The sequence below is a fragment of the Quercus lobata genome, chromosome 2 (genome assembly GCF_001633185.2).
Source record: "Quercus lobata isolate SW786 chromosome 2, ValleyOak3.0 Primary Assembly, whole genome shotgun sequence".
Classification (NCBI taxonomy): Eukaryota; Viridiplantae; Streptophyta; class Magnoliopsida; order Fagales; family Fagaceae; genus Quercus; species Quercus lobata.
This window is the reverse complement of record NC_044905.1, coordinates 87,408,181-87,428,042: the sequence shown is the minus strand read 5'-3', so window position 1 is coordinate 87,428,042 and position 19,862 is coordinate 87,408,181. Positions and strand designations below refer to the sequence as shown.

General features: G+C 31.2%; 1 protein-coding gene across 1 annotated transcript; it reads left to right on the top strand.

Annotated features, from left to right (window-relative positions):
- The first annotated feature begins 6,801 nt into the window (after positions 1-6,801).
- LOC115977027 lies at positions 6,802-9,802 on the top strand. Its single transcript, XM_031098649.1, has 3 exons — positions 6,802-7,010; positions 8,016-8,442; positions 8,782-9,802. Exons 2-3 carry the CDS (start codon positions 8,041-8,043, stop codon positions 9,628-9,630), a joined length of 1,251 nt encoding a protein of 416 aa, XP_030954509.1. The 5' UTR covers positions 6,802-7,010; positions 8,016-8,040; the 3' UTR covers positions 9,631-9,802.
- Positions 9,803-19,862: the final 10,060 nt, after the last annotated feature.

The window sequence follows — 19,862 nt, the reverse complement described above, 5'->3', positions numbered from 1 at the left end:
TGGCTAGGAAAAATTCTATATATCAAACAAATATAAAAAAATATCTATGGTACAAAAAAAAAAAAAAAATGCATCCCCTTAATTGCTACCTCAAGTGCTCAACCGATCAGGGAAATACCCAATAATATGCATCATATTATTTTCACATATTAGCACTATTTTTGTGGAACATCAATTATAAATTATAATTTGTTATGCATGTTCTACACAAGATATATACATATATATGGCAAATCACTAATAATAATATATCATCTTAGCTAGAATGTTCCAATTGTTCAATTGTTTTTTATTCTGGAGAAATTCTACTGGAATGTTATAATAACATAATAATTTCGAATATAATATTTGCAATGTCCAAACGATTAGGATAGGTATTGTTAAAAAAGGATAGTTCTTGTGTTGGAATTTTTTACTAATAACCAACCAGAAATCCACCAAAAGCTTTTCTTTTCCGTCACACTATGTGAATTTCATTATTTTGTCCCTTAAATTTTTTTTTTTTTTTTGGGTGTTAATAGATATAATAGCAAAGGTGTGAGTTAGTGGTGACATTATAATAGAATTCATGCAGAGAAGCCGGAAAGTGTGAAACCAAACTCTCACCAAAGGCATGACTAAGTAGTAATCAAAAAATACTTAGGTTATGTTTGGTAACCGTTTTTGTTTTCTATTTTTAAAAACTTGTTTTTGAGAATATAAAGAAAAAACAATTTTCTTGTATTTTCGAAATCAAAAACATGTTTGGTTAGTTAAAATTAAAAAAAAAGATAGTTTTTTGAAAAAAAGAAAAGAAAATACTAAAATATGTTATTACTAGGATTTGAACTCTAATATTAACTCATTAAATGAAATAGATTTATTAGATTAAATGCGTATTTTCATTGATTTTTGAAAATTAGAAACTGAAAACAACTTTTTGCATGTTTTCAGTTTCCTTTACAAATTGAGTTTTAAGAACAGTTTTTGTTTTCTATTCATTTTGGGTTGTCAAACAAGTTTTTTAATTTAAAAAATAGAAAATTGTTATTGAAAACAGAAAATAAGGAGAAAAAACAATTACCAAACATATCTTTATTATTCTTTAAGACTTTTTTCTCTCTTTTCGTGTGTGTGTGTTAAAACATTTAGTATTCTAAAAAAAAAAAAAATGGTAATAGGAAAAGGATAGAAAAATTATTCACTACATTAATTGGGAAGTCAATTTCAAATCTAGTGGTTTTTCCATCCAATAATATCATGCATTGTTATTTGTCAAAATCCTAATCATAATAGCCAACAACTTCATCACAACCGTCAATTGCCATCTTAGAAGATGGAGGAAATTCAATTTTGACGACCTCTAAACCGAATTGTCCATGACCATCCAAAAATAAAAGAAATAAATCCAGACAACTACTTCACTGAGACCATCATTGATTTTTTGTTTAAATTTTTGTAATATTTTAATTTTTTGGGACTAATGTCACTTGAATTTTGATTTAATTAATCTAAACAAATGGAATTATATTAGTGGATGAGAGGACTACTGAATAATATGTGGGTCTCCTGGTGCAATAAATAGTCTCTTAACAAACTAAAATATAAAATTTCAATTTAAATTAAAAGGGGTGGGCATAAAATTTCTCTACCCTACTAGTAGTTATGTGATCCAAATGACCATCTATATACATTTAAGCATTTGAGTTTTTTTTTCATAGCTGTGCAATTTATTTTAATAATATAATAAATCATGTGATAAAAGCATACAAATATGATGTTATGAAACATTGTGTAATAAATTAGAGGAGATTTCTTTCATTCAAGTTGAAAGAAAAAAGTGTCTTGTCCATTGTATATAATTTGGCAATTATCTTTTTTGTCTACTCTCTATCATATAAGAATATTTGATTGTGAGTTCCAATTACCTCAATTGGTAAAATTTCTGATAATTGTATAAGAGATCTGAGATTCAATCCATGTCTAAACCAAAAAACTAATTGGTGTTTCAGTTTAATGATAAAGAGCTATCATCAGAGGAGCAGAGACTATGGATTAAAACTCTCTCCAAAAAAACAAAAAAAAATTGACCCAATAGGTAAATGTTATTTATTTATTTATTTCCCTTTTAAGTAAAGGCAAATGTCACTCTCAAAATCACGTTGTATTACATAGTCATGACCCCTCCCCTAGTGAACATTTTGGTATTCAAACTGAAAAAGTAAAGGAGAGAATCAAATTGAAATGTTATTATTTGAAAGAAGTTACGCAAGTGAATATCTATCAAAAAAAAAAGTTATGCAAGTGGATGCCCTCTCTTTTTTCTTTATAATTTTTTTTTGAAAAAAAAAATTCTACTCTTTATACCCGCCACTTTAGAATTTCTTTTTTCCTTAACCAATAAAAGAGTGTAATGTAAATATACCAAAATTATTAAGATAATTTTACTCAAAATCTGAGTGTACTAAAGTTTCAAAAAATTTATATTACTATTTCAGTTAAAAATCTATTACTAAAAGTTCGAAATAATTTAAAATCAATTTGATTGTGTATTTTAATATATTTTAATCACCCACTAGATAAAAATAAATCCACCTTATTTGAGTTATATAACTTAAAAGTAATATTTTATTTTACTTTTATTAACTAGTATTTTATTGTTCAATTTCACTTACATTTATACCAAAAAATTCTCTAAATTTACATAAAATTTTGAATTAGAGAAAGTTTAGGAGTACAATTTTTGTGCTGCAACTTTTATCACAGTTTTAATGTGGTCGAGTATGAATGATGGAAAAAAAAGTGATAGATCTACATAAAAAAATTGGCCACCACTCATGGTCGATCGCTTTAACAAGTTGTGACTAATGGTATGGTTCTTGAAGAATTATTTTAATTAATCTAAGCATAGCATGGATATATAGCTAATATGCAATATGCACACATAAATTATACCACTCAAATTATCAACAAAAAAAAAAAAAAAAAAGGACCACCCAAATTTGATGATAATGGAAAAGTGGGATGACTCCATTTCCAACTGCAGAGATGACTTGTAGAAAAACCTTTAAAACAAACAATCATTATGGTTTCTGGCAATTGACAATTATACATTTATTCGTATATACGTAGCTTTATACACAGAAATTAATCTGCAATACTAGCTATATCATCCTTCTTGTTCTTTCACTGTTTGTTTTGTTTTTTTTTGCTGAATTTCACTGTTTGTTTTGTTAAAGATGAATGTACGTGTTGAGATATTCAGAAGCACCTAGTCAAATGGGAAAATTAGCTGCCACTCTAATTTCAAACTAGTCCCAGAGACAGTTTGACCCATTACACATGAGAGATACTTTGTAAATGAATTTCTTAATTTTCTTTTGAGACTCGTATGGCACAATTTTGAAGATTTATTTTTTGGAAATTGACTAATTTGTATAACTCCATGTGCTTAATTTAGTTTTAAAATGAATGAATTCATCACCGAAACAGAGTTCTTTAAAAAGCAGGAGATGGTCTACCTAAGCAATTGTAAAATTATCTTATCACAAAAAAATTGTAGAATTATTTACAAATAACATGATGAATTTATTAATGTAACAGATTCATAAGAAAATATTTTAGGAAAAAAAATACTATTAATCTTCAAAAGACATTAGTTCTTAAGTTTAGTGTTAAGAGCCTTTCACTCTAGTGATATTGTTTAGTCTCCCTGAGATACCATACATGGGATTCATAATCACTGACATGTCATCCTCTCAAAAGTTTTTCTTTTTCAAGTCACTAAATAATCCACTCAAATATTAACATACTCGTTCTATATGTATATATGTGTGTGTTATGCGATCATGTTACATCACCTTATATCTTTTTATTAGAGGCAAGTTTTGCAAATCCATCGTTGAATTACATTATTTTTGTATATTCTCTATACCTATAAAATTTTAAGACAATCAAATATTAGTATCTATATTATCAATCAAATATTTAAAACTCAAATATTATAATTTAAAATTATGTATCAAAGATGAATTTATGAGTTAAACAGTAAATACAATCCAATTGATACCAAATTTGGCATACATATTAAGAATATAAATAATATGTAATCTAGTTGTGGGATTTTCAATTTATTAATTCAATAGGAAATTATTAGGTGATGTAATATTCTTTAAAGTTACAATAAATGTAACTTGAAACCAAATATATATGATTTGAACTTATGGTGTCTATTCTACGATGATTTCACTTTACCATCATGCCAAAACATATCGGTGCAAACAAGACTCTATCCTAAACGTATCTTAAACTAAATTATACTTTTGACCTTTAATATTTTGAGGTTGCTTCATTATGGTCCCTTGAGACTATTCATTTTGGTCCACCAAATTTGATACATTTTCAAAATACCAACAAAATAGCGTCATTTCCTCTTTGTTCTCTCTTTTAATGGTTAGATTAGTGACCAAAATGGACGTAATGACTACTTTGAAAACAAAATCAAGATTGGTGGATAAAAATGAAAAATCTCAAATTTAGTATTTGTTTGGATTTGGCGTATGCGTTTTCCAAGTCTGCGTTTGTTTTTTTTTTTTTTTTTGTTTTTTTTGTTTTTGTTTTAAGTCCAGTGCCTGTTGCATTGTTCATGTGACATGAACAGTGCAATCAAGCATATGAACAGTAACCAAAGATCAAACGGTAACTTTTTAATTATTTTTTTTATTGTTTTCAGTTTTTAGCAAAATAAGCGGTATTTAAACGCACGCTTTATGAACTAAAATGAAAACAATTCCAAACCTTAAAAGATCAAAAGTTTACATCTCTCTCTCTTTGTTGTATAATATAAAAAAAAAAAATTACCAAACCCCTAACATAGAAAAGTCGAGGTTAATCCATATAATGAACATCTTTAGACCAATAATATAATGAGCCCCACCTAATGCATTGTGATGCACAAATATTAGTTGTAACTAACGCCAAAGCTTTATGATTTACATAGTTTTTTGGGGTTATTAACAATACATAGTATTGCATAACTTTTTATATATATATATATATATATATTTTTTTTTTTTTTATGAGAATCACTTTTTATATTTTCTTGAGAAACTACTATTGCATAACTTACTTTATAATGTACGTATCTGCTAGTGAGACCATTAAATGTGTTGATTTCAGAGAATGAAATACTTATTGCAAGGCCATTCCAAAATATAAATAGAGGCAAATTCGGGATTTGGAAATATCCAATTTCGTTAATGCTTCAACAACCATAATCTATTGAAATAATGATTTATAAAACTCACTAATTACATTGGCGTGACTTAACCAAATCCAATCCTCAATCCATCCTTCACAATATAATTATAGCCACACAAAAACAAAAAAAAAAAAAAAAAAAAAAAAAAAAAAAAAAAAAAAAAAAAAAAAAAAAAAAATAAATAAATGACACCAAAAAAAGAAAGAAAGAAAATTAGTACATAAAATCTGATTTTTTTTTTTTTTTTAACTTTTACTACTAACAATAATTAGTAATACTTCTAATAATAAGGATAACTATTATTTTAAACCCTATAATTTAGGAATAGATTTAAGTTCTATTAGGGGTTTAGATTGATACTATTTTTAAATTCCAAAGTTCCATTAAAACTAAAAAAAAAATTTAGAGTTTAATTCGTAATAGTCTAAAAATTTCTAAATTTTTAATTCAAAACTTATAAAATTATAGGGATTAAGCTCTGTTTGTTTCAGATGTTTTCTAGAAAATAAGTCATTTTTTAAAAAGTATCTTCTATAAAGTTATCTCATTTTCCTATGTTTGGAAAAAAAAAACAAAAAAAAAAACAAAATAAATAAATGACACCAAAAAAAGAAAGAAAGAAAATTAGTACATAAAATCTGATTTTTTTTTTTTTTTTAACTTTTACTACTAACAATAATTAGTAATACTTCTAATAATAAGGATAACTATTATTTTAAACCCTATAATTTAGGAATAGATTTAAGTTCTATTAGGGGTTTAGATTGATACTATTTTTAAATTCCAAAGTTCCATTAAAACTAAAAAAAAAATTTAGAGTTTAATTCGTAATAGTCTAAAAATTTCTAAATTTTTAATTCAAAACTTATAAAATTATAGGGATTAAGCTCTGTTTGTTTCAGATGTTTTCTAGAAAATAAGTCATTTTTTAAAAAGTATCTTCTATAAAGTTATCTCATTTTCCTATGTTTGGTAGTAATCTTAAATGAGTTGAAAAATAATATGTTAACTTCCCTTATTTAGTTTGTAGTGAGATAGAGTTATTTTTTTTAAAAAAATTAATAGAAAATAATTTCTAAAAATAAGCTATGCTTTTTATGTTAATTGAAGATAATTTTCCATTGACTTATTTTTTCTGAGACTATCAAATATTGAAAAATACGAAAAATTATCTTTATACAATGTTTTCCATCGAAACAAATAGAACGTTAATTTAAAACTGTTCTTATAAGATAGAAGTTAAAATTATATTTCTCCTAATAATAATAATAAAATTTTTAAAACAAAATTATAGGAGAATTAAAAATTGAAAGGGGTGCATGGTAAACACCCTACCTTTCAAATCTAAACAAATCAAATAAGTTTATTAAAAAAAAATCCAAACAATAAGATTGTGTGTGTATATATATATATATATATATTTATATTTTTTTTTTGTTTTTAAGTTGAATAAAATAATAAGATTGTTGTAAGTAACAGTTAAATGCCCACCTCAACAAGCTATTCTTGGGCGGTTGGCAACTTGGCATAGAAAGCATACCTTATTCGTTGTTTATTAAGTTTATTTTCCTCTTAATTAAATACTCCTACTTATATTTATTTATATTTATTTTTTGTTTTTTTAAACCAAAAAAATAAATACCTCAATTAGTAATAAGCAATAAAAACACGTAGAAACAATTACAACAACAACAAGAATCCCAAAGAGACTGAAATTTTTGTGATTAGAGAAGAAAGGGCTCTGAGGAAAAGGAAAAAAAAAAAAAAAAGGGTCAGTGAAATCTCTTCATCTATGTTTTTCAATTCCTTAATCTTGGTCTTTTCAGATTCTTTTTTTTTTTTTTTTCAAATGGGTTCAATTTGTTTTTGGTTATGGGTGTGAGTTATTATTGTTTTTCTGGGAAAGTTTTGATTTTTAATGTTTGAGTCCAATTTGTTGGACCCTTTGTTTGGTTGCTGAGAAAAAGCAGGAAAAAAAAATTCCTCTGTTATTTATTTATTTTTTATGTTTATGCTTTTTGCTGTTTCTATTTGTCTTGGAGAAAAAAGAAAGAAAAAAAAAGAAAGAAAGTGAAACTGAAGCAGAAGTTTTGTTAAGCTTAGTTCAGTGACATTATTATGTTTTGCCAATTTTTTTTGAGGAGTGAAAAATTTTCCGAAATTTTATTCTGATTTCTTTGTATTGCTTCTATTTTCTCAGCGTCCTAACATAGCAGAATTTTATGTAGTGTCATTTAGTTTTCTGATCATGTGAGTGAATGTGTATGTGTGTTTGTTTCTGCTGAGAAAAGGTAGGAAAAGGAAATTGATTATTATTATTTTTTTAGATCATCTATTGCTAAATAGGAAATCAAATTTTACCTCTCTTGACTCGGTCTTGGTGATTTATTTATTTTTTTTCGGGGGAGGTGGGGGGTTAGTTATTATTGGCTATTGAGAATCCAAATCAAATTAGGAAAGAAAATTTTCAAAAATTTATTTATAAAACTAGTTATATTTCCGCAAATGCTTTTTTTTTTTTTTTTTTTTTTTTTGCAAATATAGATTTTATCAAATTCATGGCCTTAGTAAAATCTTTCATTTGTTTGCTTTATCTTCCAATGGTTTTATCATTGTGAACATTGTGTCTACTCCTTCCTTTGAAATGTTACAATATTTACAATATTCATGTCTCATTTTTCAAATGCTGAATATATATATATATATATATATATATATTGAATAATCTTCGTTTTGCCTAGTTTCTTACATTCATTGTATGATTTTTGAATAACAGTTATTCCACGCCAGTATCATCAATTATGAGATTTAAGAAAGGGAATAAAGTGGAAGTATTAAGCAAAAGGGAGGTGCCTTCAGGCTCCTGGCGTTGTGCTGAGATTATCTGCGGTAATGGCCACAACTACACCATTAGATATGACGGGTATGAGCAGGCCAATGGCAAGACTGTTTTGGAGAGGGTATCCAGGAAGGCTATTAGGCCTTGCCCTCCTCCACTTGAAATCTCAGGGAGCTGGGTTCCTGGTGATGTTGTGGAGGTGTTTGACAATTTTTCTTGGAAAATGTCAACAATTTCTCAGGTTTTGGGGAAAAATTATTATAAGGTGAGGATACTTGGATCCTCTCAGGAATTTGAAGTCTTAAAGTTTGACATCCGGGTGAGGCAGTCTTGGCAAGACAACAAATGGGTTGTGATTGGAAAGGTAATTTAGTATGAATCTATTTTAATCTGCAATTTCTTCTTTAAAATTCCCAGTTCAATGTTTGTGTGTGTGTGTGTGTGTGTGTGTTTTGTGGGGTTTGGCATCTATTTATATGTACAGTCCCATAAATAATGACCTGAAGTTGAGATAGATTCTGTCTTTTTGAGTGAATGTTGTATGAAATTTTCAAGCCATTTAGGACTGTTGAGCTATACATCTAGTTACCTTGTAATTTCCAACTGCTATATATTTTATACAAATGAGTGCAGACTGAAAATGAGTTTTATATATTTGTTTAATGTGCGAACTTTTTTGTTTATTCTGTGCTTCTGCATGCAGGGTTCTGGCAATTTTGAAGATGGAAAACATGATGAAAATTCAACTCTGAAATACAATCTAAATTTAAGCTCACAAGTTCACAATAGAACCATAAGGATAAAAATACGTGTAAAAGATGACTGCTTTCCTGTTAAGAACAGAATGAATTTCCCAGATTCCCACATTGTTTCTTCTAAAACTTTGAAGAGAGGATCGCCCTACTGCTACTCTGAAGTTGAAGCATATGCTGGAGTTGCCCAGAAATTTAGAGCAATAGAAAAAGAGGGCAGGTGTCACCGATTGAATGCTGCCAATTCATCCACATTGCCCAAACAGGTAGATGCTGATGCTTTCCAGAGAGACATGGTGGGTGAAGAATGCATAAATGCTTCTTTTAACAACAAAACAACTGGGATTTCTGAAGTGGATGTAGAAAGGAGGAAACCAACTGGCGCTGTTGGTTGTTCATTTGCAATAAACTTAGAATCAAATTATGATGATAGTGTTACATCCTCTGTTGGTAGTTGTAGTGTCGCTAGCAACTGTTCCTATAAGTTGCCTCATCTTTCTGGAGGTTGTATTGATAATGATGATGATCATTCTAGTGATGCTGAATCTTTTAGTCAGAGGGGATACAAGGAAGTAAATTTTCTCCTTCCTACAAAAGAGGAACTAGCAGCTGAAATTCATAGGTTAGAGTTGCATGCCTACCGTTGCACTATAGAGGCATTGCATGCTTGTGGACCTTTAAGTTGGGAACAGGAAGAATTGGTGACAAATCTTCGTCTTTCGCTCCATATATCAAACGATGAACATTTGATGGAGCTAAGAAACTTAGGTTCTGGTGTTACCAACATTCCCATTAGATGACAGTGAAATCTGGGAAATTTTTACATTGAATTGATATCTTTTTCCCTCTAGATGTAGGATCTGATAGACATTTTCATTAATGGCCTCACGCATTGTAAGAAGTAAGATGAGATGTTTGAAGTGTATGTACCATAAAGTATAAAACATGTCAAGCAATGGATTTTTCTAAGCTCATCCTTGTGTATCAGTTTTTCTTTTATTTTTCTTCTGGTCCTGTATTATCATGCACATCATTATGCTTAGTATCTTTTATGTTACCAAAATAGTACACCTTAAATTTGCAGACAAATGACAGATAATGAGAATGTCATATCTGACCATCCTGTTGTATCTTTAAGGATTTGTAGAATAATAGACATGCCAGATCAGATTTCTTCTGTACTACATCAGTTTATTGCTGAAATTTGTACTTTCGTGATATAAAAGGATCTTACTTGGTCACTTGAGGCCTTTGAAAAGTGTGCTCATGACTTTCCTGCAAATGTGTCATTTTTATCTTTCCCACTTCTTTCATAATAACGGAGTTAGAAAGATTGTTTTATTTCGGAATTCCTTGAGGAGTAACAAAGCAGTTCCATGCTTTCTAAATTTTATATGCATATGTTGCTTGATTTATCCTTTGAACTCAGTTATCTCTATACCTTTTGGCAGTGTAAGCAATTACATTTGAGGACATTATTGATGCTTCCCCTGCATTTTCCAGGGCCGAAGTAGGAGGCTTGTGCACCTCACTCCCAAACTTCTAAAGATGATGTTGGGGTTTGCCACCTTTCTCTCGGTCTGAAATTTCTGGGACAGCTGAAGATGAGCCACTGATTTTGTTATTTTCTGTGGTCACTGCATTCTTCCATTTCAGGCCACCTGTGAGCCTTAGATATCTGTGTTGATGAATGATGTAAGACCAGAATCTTGTGGCTGCCACAGGATGACCTGTTATGTGGATGATTGAAAGGTTTTGTTTCAAACCTTTGATTCAGTTCATCCTTATATTGCATTTTTTTTTACTTGCTGATGTGTGTTTTATTCACCATTCTTTTTAATTGATCAAACGTAACTTTCCTACTTTTTTATTCTTTATACTTGAATCCTAAAAAGATTTGAAAAATTTTGAAGCCTGATTGAGGGTCCTGCAAAATTTCGAATGCACGCTTTGGACCATGTGCTTTATGACCATTGGGTGAATTCTGTTTAAGACACTATCAGATTGTGTATTTCTCTCCATATGCATGCACTGCACTGTCAATAAGGGCACAGAAGCTGTTATGAATCTTGTAATTTCAAATCAAATAGGTTATAGTCTTAGAAAAGATGCATGTCATTATGAATTCAACAAGCAACAAATTTTGCAAATAGGAATTATGCCAACCCCCCCCCCCAAAAAAAAAAAAAACCAAATACCTATTTGGAAGGCCAATGCATGTTAAAATGTAACATGATCATGTTTAATTTTTTTGCACGTTTGGGAAATTTATTTAAGACTTCAATTATGGTGATGATATTCTCTTTTCAATTCACAATGCCACCTATTATTGCTTGCTATTTATCTTCCTTTAATAGAACACATCCAAAGATATCTATCAAATTTTGATATATTTAAACAAAATTTGTGAAGATCTACTTGACACCCATTTAATCATTGGAACATAACAAGTCCTGAGACCCATCTTATAGTTTATTGATTATTTGTGCCCTCTTTGGGTACTATGCTATTATTCCATATGTTGGCAATGCTTCCAAGTCTAAGTAACTTTTGGCAGGTAGCAGGAGGCATAGCTTTTAAGCAGTGTTCTTGTGGATCATAGCTACAAATTTTGATGATACTGATTAATGGAAATACTCTGTTGCTTTGGAAAATTAATATTACTTATTAGGTCTAGATAGATGTATGCAAATGGTAAGTCCTCATTATCATACTTGATAACCAGTACTGAAGCTTGCACTTTTAGCGTCTGTGAACTTAGGATTCCATGATCTATTGATTCTCTTAGGGTGTCCCCTCACTTGCAGTTTGAATGTACCTTGGCTTTGGATTAATGTGGTTCACCTAGTGTTGTCTCTGAACTCTTTTCCATGGAAGGTTCTATGATTCAACTACAGATACAAGTCTTTTTATTCGCATGTTTTCTCTATGCTCACCATCTGAGTCAGGTATGCCTGTTTCTCTTCTGTTAATTTCCAGCTTCTAGCTCAAGGCTCATACTGCTGCTTTCGTATTTCTGGTATATTACCTTCTGAGAAACCCCAGACATGAAGTTTGTAAAAGCACATGCTAGATGCTACCACTTAAGAAATGCTGGTCATAAGGTTGTTAGCAAGAGCATGACTTGGTATTTGGTCCAGACAACCTCTAGAGTCTAGACTTCTACATGTAATTACATGTGTATATTTCATGCAAGTACTTGTAGTGCTTGTTAATAACTAAATCATGTTGAATACAATGTGTTAACTAAGGCATGAAAATATAGTTTTAGCTTAATGATTGGCATCTAGGAATGATAAACGTAAATAATAAATGATCTGCTGATCTACGTATCCAGATCTCCAAATAGGGGTTGCGTCCACCTTAAATTTGTTGATCTGCAGCTTGTTAGGAAAGTGGCCAACTACCCTGGTGAAGCAGGTAACTATGTCCTGTTTCTCTATCTGGCTGTTTTAACTGCTAAAAGCTCAGTTCTTTCTATTTATTGCAGTTTTCTATGTTTTGAATTACTAGCGATCTGACTGGATGAGTTTGATGGATCAATATTAATCCTCAATTTTTAATTCTTTTCTTAAGCTCTGGTCATTTGGCCTGGAGCCAATAATCCACTTCAACAATTGCTTTGAATGTGGAAGAATATGTTGTAGGTATATTCAACAGTGGAACTCTACACCTAGCACATGCATGAACCATCTTTTACCCCCCTTATCTTTAGGTAGATACATAATGGTTAGCCATGTTAATTAGTTTCTTTGCTTGAACCCACTGGTTTGCTTCCATATTTGGATTAAATCAAACTAAAAGTGAAAATAACTGTTAGGGCGATAAGAAATTATGATTTTTAACTATTTTTTGATTTGCAGTACAAGCTTATGTGTACTAGTGGCACCTTAGATAATTGACAAAATGTACACATTGTCAACAAACCATAAGAAACATTAGATCTATCCTCATGTTGTTTCAACTAACCATGAACATATTCTTGTTAACAGAGTTTAGAATTTATTACTAAATTTCAAAAGTTATGATCTAATGTTTCTTATGGTTCCCAATGCAGATGTTTTTGTCAGAAATGTTACCTTCAGCTTGGTTTTTAAAACCAATGTGGAGTATGGAGATCATCACAAAACCTGTGAATGATATTTTCTCCATTTATCAAACCCTTTTGCTTTCAAGAGGAAAGAACCCCTGACCATTGTCTTGGCAATTGCAGTCTACAGATTTTCAGCTATTTATTATTACCCTGTTGGCCTCCATCCCCTAAGAGTGTTGGCCTTTGACTGTTTATCCAATTTGAGAGTGTACTTCAGCCTGGCTCTCTTTTTAGTTTTCTAGGATGGTTGTATGTATACCACCATTTGAAACAAACTGAGGAAGCCACGGTTTATAGGGACAGAGAGTATTTGTATTTGAGAATACAATGAAAAATAGTGATTTCTTGGGATGCTTGGATAGGATTATTTATTTATTTATTTTTGGATAAGTAACAAAGGAGCCAAGTACACGGGAAATATATAATAGGTATACCCACAATGAAATTCTAAAATTACAATAATCAATCAAATCTAATTAGTTTGTCACATATTTAATACAAAAATTACAAAAAACCTGTATCTCTTAATAAATACTATGCACATAAGCTATTGAAAATTGCAAAGTACCCAAATGGACACGATTTGAAATATTTTCACATCTCTCAAAGATTCTAGTATTCCTTTCTCACAATGTACATTCCACATTAAACAATAAGGAATACTCCTCCAAACTTTTGAGTTTGATGTCAATCAAAGTAGCCTTGCCCACAAGCTAAAAATTATGATGCCTTTAGGTATTGTCGCTCATAGTGGGCTGGACTAGCCTAAGGGCACAATGGGCTGGGCATAGTAGGCTATTAATTAGGGTCTGTTTGGATACCACTTATTTTGCTGAAAACTGAAAATTCATTACTGAAAAAACTATAGCAAAATAATTTTTAAAATATGAATAGTGCTGTGGTACCCAGATTTACTACTTATGTGCGTTTTTCATAAGCTTGGCTAAGTTGTGAACAATACAGTGAGACCCAACAAAAAACGCAAAACACAATATAACTTTTAGACAAATGCATGCCTAGTTAACGAGTCGAGTTAGGCCGAGCTGAAAGAGAAAACCCCAACCAATGGGCAATGTCCATTTTGTCTTTAGCTAGCTGGGCCATTGAGTTGGACCTAATGAGTTACTCATAGGCTTATGTTAGCATATTATTTATTATTTTTATAAGGAAAAAACCTGTATCTCTTAATAAATACTATGCATATAAGCTATTGAAAATTGCAAAGTACCCAAATGGACACGATTTGAAATATTTTCACATCTCTCAAAGATTCTAGTATTCCTTTCTCGCAATATACATTCCACATTAAACAATAAGGAATCCTCCTCCAAACTTTTGAGTTTGATGTCAATCAAAGTAGCCTTGCCCACAAGCTAAAAATTATGATGCCTTTAGGTATTGTCGCTCATAGTGGGCTGGACTAGCCTAAGGGCACAATGGGCTGGGCATAGTAGGCTATTAATTAGGGTTTGTTTGGATACCGCTTATTTTGCTGAAAACTGAAAATTCATTACTGAAAAAATTATAGCAAAATAATTTTTAAAATATGAATGGTGCTGTGGTACCCAGATTTACTACTTATGTGCGTTTTTCACAAGCTTGGCTAAGATGTGAACAGTACAGTGAGACCCAACAAAAAACGCAAAACACAATATAACTTTTAGACAAATGCATGCCTAGTTAACGAGTCGAGTCAGGCCGGGCTGAAAGAGAAAACCCCAACCAATGGGCAATGTCCATTTTGTCTTTAGCTAGCTAGGCCATTGAGTTGGACCTAATGAGTTACTCATAGGCTTATGTTAGCATATTATTTATTATTTTTATAAGGGAACAATCAATTAATTTTTTTAAAGGAAAGATTCAAAGAATTTAATATTTAATTAAAAAAATTTACAGTCAAAACTATTTAATTTTTTGTTTTGTTGATGGAAACCTATTTAATTTTTTTTGTTAAGGCTTTAAATGGTTTTTTTTTTTTTTTAATAAAAAATGTCAAATGATTAATTTAAAGTTGCTAGACTACTAGAAAAATATATTTTTAGTAAATTAAGCTTAACACAATCACTTTAAGTATCTTAGTGGTTGGAGGAGTTCTTTTAAAAAATTCATCTATAATGTCTTAATATCAATCCTTCATACTCTTATATATTTTTGTTATGAATTATGAGTTATTGAGCTGGGCAACGGGATAGGCTAGCCCATTGGACGCCCATGGGCATAAAAACTAGCCCATGACTTGACCTATTGGGCTAGTAGGCTACCCATGAGCCTTAATAAAAACAGGCGGGCCACCCATTAGTCCAGTGGGCCGTCAGATTTCTAAGTCGGACGGTGGGTCATAGGTTATTTGGTGACCCTTATGCCCATTAAACCCCAAAAAAGTTGAAGACCATAGTCCACATCTTCCCATTTCTTTTGCAAATATAATAACAGTAATAAAAATAATTTTTATTAAATTATCTAATGTTAGTATTCTCCCCCAGCAATCCATAAAAATGGCTTAAGATCAGCTGTTAGTTTTTAAGTTCGTGATTAAAGCTAAAATCAGTCTTTTCCAAAGGCAAACCCCTTTTCTCTGCTAAAAACACATGGGCCTTGGGCTTTGAACATCTTTGTAGTCTCAATCTAGGCCTATTGATAACTTTGTCAATACTTCCACTTTGTGGGTGTATTTCTGAGCTCCAATACTTTACCATTCGGCCCAAAATAATCTTGGGCCCTGAAAAACATATGGAATGCTGCTACCCTGCTTCAAAATCATATTAGTCACCGAGTTGGTATTCAATAAGGATCGCCTCTTTTGGTCCCCATGACTTGAAATAAAATAAAATATTATAAAAATGAATCTTAACATGAATAATTAACCAAGAATATAACGCCCAATGATCATGTAATGTCCACGATATTTCTTGTACAGTATGGGTTTTTATTATTTTACATAGCCAGGCATGAGACAGCTACTCTAATCCCTCCATTAAAGCTGAATCAAGGAAACAAATGTGGGTATTGGCAGCTTAATGCACAAACTTGGATTTTTTATTTTTTTATTGCAGAATGTACTAGTCCTTTTTATATTGGAAAATTTTTCCTTCATATAAAAGCTTGAAGAAAACATTAATTAGGAGGGTAATAGGACAGATGGTTCTGCCACTAAAATGACCAACAAAGTGCCAAGTTGACATTCATTGTGCAGTATATGCTACATTATAAGACGCACACAATTGTAAATGGACTGCTCAGATGCCTTACTTATAAATGCCTTATTTATTTGAGGTTGATTGGGTTCCCTCTTTTTATAAGTCCTCGAGACTCAAAAGGTGGGGTTGATAGATATGAAGCCTACAAATGAGTCGTGCATTTATGTGGCTCCACCAAATCCTCTGCCATTGTCTCATTCACTTCCTTCATGATTGGAACTCCCATGTGATGATGCCTCTGAGTGAGAGCAAGAGAGAGAAGTAAATTAGCTTTTGATTGGAATGGTAAATAGTCCAAATTCCTAAACTAAACTAACTGTGTTTATAAGTTTTGATAGAAATGAGAGGAGAGGTAACCATTTCCCTTATTTGAATATTTTAAAAATTACATAGAGTGAATGAGAATGGATATCTCTCTTTTATTTTTAATGCATTCTTAGATGTTTTAAAAATTAAAGGGAGAAGATGAGAGAACAATGGTCATATAAAATGATAATTATGGTTCTCCTTTACTAATTTTAAAGAATAGATATAAATTGATACTATAAGAGCAAACTCGACATTCTTTTAATATAAATGGAACCCTTGGCCCCCTCCTCACTTCATAAATTCCTCCAATTTGGTGGAATTTAAAAGGACAACTTAGGAGGGGTAGGGCACCCCTCCAAATCCCACCTCCCCCACAGAAAACATTCAAACAAGATTTATAAAACCAGACCCCTCCTCTTCCCTATACTTTCCCATCCACCCCCTCTATCCAAACAAGCTATAGATTGTCAATATTTTGAACATATTAGGCGTAGGAGCCTAAGGAGGGTTCCCCTTCCTTGTGTGTAACATGAAGCCATGAACATTTTCTAGTTTCATAACAATACAACATGATAGATGTAGGTCGAATAGAGTTATTGGTAAGAGCTAGTGAGCAGAGTAGGATCTATTTTGTTTAACATCAAGTCAAAACCAGCTCTTCTTGCATCCAACCTCGTTCATTCTATTCGACATACCAAGTGGCATATCTTGGGTTAGGCTCAGAGAAACACTTGAAGATTTCAGACATGTAAACTATTAGCCATGAAGATAACGAGAAAATAACTTTCATGTAGAGACTGTGGGTTAAGCTTGCAAAGCATATGATGATGCAAATAATCTCAGTGAGTCACTCATTTGAATGATCTCTAGAAGATTTGTCAAAGGTGAACACACTAACTTGGAGGGACATTAGTGTGGCATTGGCCAAAACTCCCTTGATACTTAAGTTGTCACTCATAATACCAAAATCGCAAATGTCGAAGTGTTTAGGAATTTCTCTCACACCTTGACAAGTTTGTGTCTAGGTTTAATTTATACAATGCATTTGTGATTTTCATGATTTCCTCCACTTTTTGTAAGTGGGGTGTAGAAGTGTCATGGTTATAGTTTTAGATAAACGTCTTGAGATTTGTACCCATGTATGTTACCTTCACTAGATCATTTCTCTATGTGAGGGCGGTCAATAATTTATAATTATTGTGTGTAATCATGATGTATGCTGATGGATGTTTTTCGTCTACTTAGATTATAAAGAGCTATTTTTAGCAATTTACTATAGCACGTCACATAATTTTTGCTAAAATAGCACATTGGGTGGAAGTGTGTTTTACCACTTTGTTATTATAGTATTTGCTATTTTAGCAATTTGAAGGGTTTTAGCACACCCAATACTAATGCTTGTATAAACTATCCAAACAAAGTGTTCCCAAATTATGCAATCTAAATGTAGTACTATCTATTGAATATTAAAAATTAACCAAATAAGGTATTCGCAAATCATGCAATCCAAACACAAATCTCAAAATTGTAGTATAGTACTTTATACAATTGAACATTAGAGTAATGATGCAAGATTTCTCAAAATTATAGGTCAGTACTTTCTACTGAACTACTAAAAATTACTAAGAGTAGTGATGAGAGGATGGATATTAGGACGAAGATTTGGATCCTTCTCAACACATGTTGGGGCCACATCTACCAGGTCTAATATGATGTCCAAGTCACCCCCATTCTTAGCCAACCTTCTTGTTAGGCTTTAACGTGCCCCTTGCTCTATTTTCAATTTCGCCTTGTCGACTATGGTTTTTCATTGCATTTAGTGAAGATAATTTCATCATTATGCACAATTTGTGTCACACAGCCTTATTGAAAATATTCTAATTTTTATTTATTTAATAGGGCTTGATTGAAGCCCAACCCTACTGATAAATCTCTTTCACTATGTGAATAAGAAATAGGAGCAGATCTTGGGATCTGCTTGTACATTCGTACATCACATACTGTTTAATTCATCAATGCCTGCAGGAGAAGGTGCTCAATGTAAATTGAATGAGAGCACCCTCATTGTACCCTTTTTCCTCTGAAAACTAACATAATTACATCTGGTATACTGCCAAATTCAGCTAAAGTCTTTCATTCTTAGTAATCTCCAAGAAATCAATCATATGGAGTGAGATTTCTGTGCTCACTGAAACAGTAAGATATGGATACGTGGACTAATAGAGAAGTGACATGTTCAATGCTCTATGCTCACGGGAGCACAATTTGGCTAATCATGCGAAACAGATGAGAGAGAGCCAAAGCTTCTGCCAATTCTGAATTCTGAATTTTGTTGTATGACAGACCGACAAAGTTTCATTAATCAAGGGGCAGACATTAGCCAGCTCAATTGCTTTGGCATTAGTGTAAAATTAGGGGACATTCCAGATTAATTTAAGGTGGTTTTTCGTTTATATATATGACTCTACCTCTACCATAGACATGTAGTTCTTAACCATTTACTAGGAATTTGAGCTTCACTTCAATAACTGAGAATATATATATACATGGGTCCTGCTAAATATAACTAACCCCATTTTATTATATACTTCCTATAGGATAATACCATAAGCTAGCACGTTTGGACATTTAGACAACAGTTTTCAACCAGATGGCTCTCAATTATCAAACTTTTGTCAAGCTACTTTCAAGTCTATTTGTTAGATTAAAGTTATTAGACTCTCAATATGAGCCTTGGAGCTGAATAACATTTGTCCATATGTGTCACAACTAAACTTCCGCTTGTACCTTAGGGTCAACATTAAGGACCTTTCATGGAACAAGAACATGCTCTGTAAATTAAAGAAACAGAGTGAAATCATATGGTTAAAAATACCCTAGTTGACCTCTAAATTAACTAGTCAATTAATGAATGGTATCAAGAGAGACACGTACGGACATCCACTTAGACAGATTAAGGTTTTAAAACTCTTATAACTCTTTGTAAAAGTCTTCCCCACACTTAACATGTCAATTAAATGTCATTTATTCACTTATTGTCTAATTTGAAATTGATATATTTAGTAGATTTTTGAAATGTAAGAAAGTTATATATATATTTTTAAGCATTTTTATATGAAATGTTTTATTATCCAATCATTTTGATATTTGACAAGTATGATGGACAAACATATTATATTATGATAATAGGTTTCAAAAAAAAAAAAAAAAATCAATACAATCAAATTTCATTAAATGGTGTGATATTGTAAAATAAAAATTAAACCTAGCTTCCATTTTTTTATGAAAAAAAAAAAATATATATATATATATATATTATGTCCATATTTTCATGTCTCATATATAGAGGTAAGAGGACCACAAGCCGAAGTAGTAATACATTTTTAATGTACCTTGGCCTTTTAAGATAGATCTATTGGAATGTAAACTTTGT